Genomic DNA, 5,075 nt, shown 5'->3' with positions numbered 1-5,075 from the left:
TGGAGTGTCACTCCAGGGCTGTAACCACTCCAGGTTTGCTCTGTGCCTTCCCCAGATGCCACCAAGGAGCAGAGCTTGCCATGAGCGCCTCAGTAGCTGGACACCATGGGACACACATTGGCTCCAGGCTGAGTACAGACATGATAAATCATGATGGAACAGGAGTGGTTTCAGCCCTGAACAGACGAGGAGTTCTCTGATTGGTTTCTGGACAGGTGACAGAGGAAGATGGAAAAATGTGGAGTCCTTCCTTTCCACTGAAGCTTTCCCTAGCCTGTGCAAGGTGTGATGTTTGCCAAACACAGCAGCTGGATCCATGCCTCTCCTCCCCAGCTCTCTCTGATGATGAGCAGATGGCAGCAGCAAGGTGTCACAGATCAGGACAGACAGCCACAACCCTGGCTGCAGAGAAGGGGGCAGGACAGGACCTGCCAGGTGAGCTGGGCCTTGCTTGAACAAGTACTGAAGGCAAAATTCCTGAATTGGCTTGCTGTGGGAGCAGGGGACAGAAAGGCTGCAGAAAGTCAGAACTTTGCAAAACATGTCAGGGAGAACTGGCAGGGAGAGCCTTCATCTTCTTCATCATGCAGCATCTTTGCTTATTTAGGAGAAGGGACTCCTTTGGAAAGTAGTCCCTGGAGATGACTTCACCAAGTGCCTCCAGAGGCATTCAGCCATTTCACAGTCATTTCTCAGAGAAAATCAGATGGCACCTGGCAGCCCAAGGCAGAAATACACAGAAACAGTTTCATCTCATTGCAGTGGCCAGTGCAGACAAGTGAAGGAGAAATGACTGCTCTTATTTTGGATATATCTTCTTTGATGGCATCTTTTTCTCTGCACAAAATGAAATCACCTTTTTATACAGAACAATTAAGCGGTCTTGGCCCAGCTTAAAAGCAATGAAGACAATTTCCATGCCGATCATAATGTAGAGGGAAAAAAACAAGAAAAACTTGGGATGTTCTAGTTTTGTGTCTCCAAATCCAATAGTGGTCAAAGTGATAAAGCAGAAATAAAAGGCTTCCTGAAAATCCATATTTCTTTCCCAGTTTGGAAGAATAGCAGCTGCACAGGAGATGTACACGAAGATAACAAGCACCATCAATACAATGGGCACATCTAATTTTTCCAACTCTTTCCCTATCTTGTCAAAATTCTTGATTACTCTGGACACCGTCTTTCCCCTGGCTAGTTCAGGACATGAACTCCATCTCTCCATGGTTTTATTTCTTGCTTGTTGTGTGTTTTCATTCTCCCTGGCAATTAACATTTCAAAAAGTTCCACGTTGCGATATTTGACCGGCCTCCGTTTCATACCTGACTGACTTCTCAGCACTTCCATAATCGTCTGGGGCTCATTGATGACTATTTTAGACTGTGCCCTGGATTTCAGTTCACTCCTTTTGCTACAGGTGGATCCAGAACAGAGTTTAGAGGCCTGAATTTTGGACTGTACTTTCCTGAACTCGTTGTAAGACTTGGATAAGACAGTGGCAAGGATGTCTCCCATGTCTGTCAGGACCAAGAACATCAGAGGGATCCCAAAAAAAGCATACAACATGCAGAGATATTTCCCAATCCGTGTCACAGGATAGGTATTACCATAACCTTGAACAAGAACAAGAAGAGGAAGAGAAGGGAAAGAGAGAGAGATGTGATACATAAAATGGTAGCAGAAGATTTCCCTTAATCCAATTCGGGTATTTATATTTCCTTCCTCTAACACGTTGGATGTGAAACTTCAATTCTAAGTCAGTGCTTTTCCTTTATAGTGGGAGAAAACACTGGTGTTATAGTAACTGTATTAAATGTTAATAGCTGTTTTTCTCCTCGTCCTTCAGAAAACATTGAGTATTTCTTCTCTCCTTTCAAAACCACTGCTCTTTTCTAGATGAGCTTCTAGGCCAAGTAGATGACTATTTTAGACTGTGCCCTGGATTTCAGTTCAGCCTGTAAGATTATCAGCTCATATGCTGAGGTATGTTCTCCTTCATTTTCTTCATCCATTCATGTTTTCCACTTGTGGCTGCCACAGGCTTTGGTCTGAACCCAACCTCAGTCCCTGCTTTGCTGTGAGGCACTGAAATACTATTTATTCTTGGTCACTGTTCCCCACAGGCTAACTGAGAATGCTAATCTTTACTGTTGAAGCAATTGGGAAAGATTATTGTAGTTATTGCACAGAGTGATTTTATTTACTCTTTTTTAAATTGATTTCAGTAAAAATAACTTGTGCGGTTTCAAGGCTTAAAACTTATGCTGAGCTTAAATTTAGCTATGTAGAAATCTATCCTAGCTGAGCCACTAGGGAGCTTCCCTGGACAGGGAAGAGATGGCAGTTCTGACCATCAAACTTCAGAGTAGATGCCTCAGTTCTCCCAGACAACTCAAGGTAGATAATTTGATTCTATCCTGAGGTGATTTATCGGTTCCTAATACTGGAAATAACAAATCCACTGCAATGGAAATAGCCACCTACTCCATCTACAAGCTGCAAATATTCCAGGCTTTCTATTGATCCCAAAACTCAGGTCAAAACTGAACAAGATGCATTAATACTCAGTGCTCTGAAGGCAAAAAGTACTAGCAGTTTAGAAATAAATAAGTTGGGTCAGTGTGTATGGGGATATTTATCAAGTCCCATGGTAAAGGAGGTGGGTAAATACACCCAGGGAAGACATTTCCAACAATATGCTTTTTCATCAGTTTGCTGAAGTCAAAGCTTTCTGATAAAACATCCCCTTTCAAAAGATCCTGGCTGCTATGTTTGTCCCAGGAAATATTCATAAGGCTGAGGATTCTGGTCACATCCCCTGTGTGTCTCTGACCACCCAGACTTCTCTCTTCAAACTGCAAGAAGCTGAGTTTGAACAGTCACCTAAGACATGAGAGTCTGAGGTTCGAGCTGTGACACAGCACACAAGAGCACTGAGTACATCAGCTCTCACACTGTTCCTTGTATAGGATAAGCTCTTGTTTAAGGTTCAGTTTTTCTTTTACTGTAAGATGCAGACCCATGCTGGGATCTTGACCATATCCTAATGCAGTGAAGAACTGTTTTTGCAATTTGATACAATGCTGTGGGAATATTTCCCATCCAGCTTTGATTATGACAAATTTGGATAGACAGTCCCTGTACTTGCCAGCATTAGAGAAAGATTAACAAAGGGATAAAAGTAGCTTTGGGAATGAGCATGAGAAGTTGTATTTAGCAATGCAGAGGGAGCCAAAATCAGAGCAGATGTTTCTATTTGATCTAGGTCCTCCTTTGAAATATGAAGTCAGAATGAAAGATTTCAGAGATGTGACTTAAACACTATCACGTGCTGTTAACCCAGAGAAATGTGAACACCACCGTGGTTAATTACAGAGCCACAGATTAACAGAGCTAAATTAGACATAAGTTACTGAGAAGCAATTGAAAAAACAATATATGCATTATGAATTACTTTTTCCAGAGAAGGAAACATTACCCAAGAAGACACACAACAATGAGAATGATAAGGTTTGACTGAGTAATTGAGCTCTCTTTTTGGTCCAATAATTCTGTGCACATCATATGTGAATACATATTACAGTATATATGTAATGATGCAGTTAATTAGTGTGTACCATCACTAGTTACCAAATTATCACTTGTTTCTGTGACTCAGCTATGTCTCTGCAGTCTGTGTTTGCAGAACTGCTTGGAGACTCATCATCAATACTCAGGAGAAAAATTCAAGGGGATTTGAGCTTTGGGTTTAGAAGGGGTGTTTTTGTTTGTTTGTTTGTTTGTTTAGGGTGGTTTTAATTCCATGGAAGAAATGCATTAGAGAAAGCAGCAATCGGAATTGATTCTGAAGGGTGTTACTTTACCTCCGTACTTACCCACAGTGGTGAATACTGTGCAGCAAAAAAAGAGAGACCCAAAGAAATTCCATCTGTCTTCTGGACTGATAAACCAGACTGGGTCAGCTGTGTTGAAAAGCTCACGGATGTCATTCTTATATATTTTCTCATTTTCCGTCACGTTATCTGTCACAGTCACAGCAGGAGGCATAGTGAGTGTTTGCAGACCACCACTCGGAGCAGTCAACCTGTTACTCTAGTGAAATTTACTCCAGCTGAAGACTTCTTCATATTCTCTCAAAAGATAAAAATACCCACCTTACCACCCTCCCCTTTCAAGCCCCTCACCCCCACCTCTGAAGAAATCAGGTGGGTTCAGTGGCTTCGGTGAATAAAGAAACAAGGAACAAATAAACATAATTATAAAGAAGTAGGGCAAGAAGATTGAATAATCAGCTTCCAGCTTGAATGTCCTGTTTCATTTTAGAATTCCCAGGAGATTAGTCTTCTTTTGACCCAGAGACATTAAGAAATGTGGGGTCAACAGCAGGGAACCGACATGAACCACTTGCATCTCACTGCCCAGTGCCCTGCTGTGAATCCCAGAGCTGCAACCCTTATTCCTCCTCCCCGTGGCTGAGCCTTGCTTGAAAAGATATTATTTACAGGGTTAATTTCCCAAAACTGGTCATTGTGTCAGCACAGCTACCTGAGTGAAGCCTATGTACAAGCCCCATCACAAATCCAGGAGGATTTCTAGCCGTTCTCTTCTCCTCTACCCTCTCCATCAGCATCACTGGGTCTGGGGTGCAGAATGGCTCCTGTCCCCCTTCTGAGCATCCCATCACCAGAGGGCTGGTAGGGAAGCTCAGAGCAGGGAAGAGGGAACTGGAGAAACTTTCTGAGAGAGGATTCAGCCCCCAGCAAACTGAAGGAAATACCACAGGAATCTCAGCTTCTTGTTAAGAACCTGAGGTAACCTGGGCAAAAGGGAGAACACAGGAAAGTCATTCCAGGCAGAAGCACAGGGGCTGGGGAAGCTTGCAGCCAAAAATCACAGCTAAGGAAGAAAACAGCAGTCGTTAGCTAGGCAGAGAGAAAATCCTGTTTGCAGGGTCAGCTGTTAGTGTTTTGAAGAATGTCTTCAAAACAAAAAAAATCTCCTTCAAAAAGCAAGATAATGAGTAGCTCCCTGTATGGTTAAGACATTTTGAAATTCCAGTACATACCTGATAACTTTC

At 42.6% G+C, this 5,075-nt stretch overlaps 1 protein-coding gene across 1 annotated transcript; it reads right to left on the bottom strand.

Moving 5' to 3' along the window:
• Nucleotides 1-641: 641 nt before the first annotated feature.
• On the bottom strand, nucleotides 642-4,045 carry KCNK18 (potassium two pore domain channel subfamily K member 18). Its single transcript, XM_042018511.1, has 2 exons — nucleotides 3,874-4,045; nucleotides 642-1,611 (listed from the first exon to the last, which is right to left on the bottom strand). The coding sequence occupies exons 1-2, from the start codon at nucleotides 4,043-4,045 to the stop codon at nucleotides 800-802; spliced, it is 984 nt and encodes a 327-aa protein (XP_041874445.1). The 3' UTR covers nucleotides 642-799.
• Between the last annotated feature and the right edge of the window lie 1,030 nt (nucleotides 4,046-5,075).

This window comes from Corvus kubaryi, unplaced genomic scaffold (assembly GCF_017639235.1).
Source record: "Corvus kubaryi isolate FWS band 111438036 unplaced genomic scaffold, C.kubaryi_AGA036_p1.0 138, whole genome shotgun sequence".
Taxonomy (NCBI): domain Eukaryota; kingdom Metazoa; phylum Chordata; class Aves; order Passeriformes; family Corvidae; genus Corvus; species Corvus kubaryi.
Note: the sequence above shows the minus strand (reverse complement) of the source record. Positions and strands in the feature narration are given on the sequence as shown.

What these genes read in the sequence shown, in the direction of transcription:
- KCNK18 (XM_042018511.1), bottom strand. Translation starts at nt 4,045, where the DNA reads ATGCCTCCTGCTGTGACTGTGACAGATAACGTGACGGAAAATGAGAAA. An exon ending in CACAGTATTCACCACTGTGG is followed by an intron (nt 1,612 to 3,873) that starts GTAAGTACGGAG and finishes TTCTTGTTCAAG; the next exon opens with GTTATGGTAATACCTATCCT.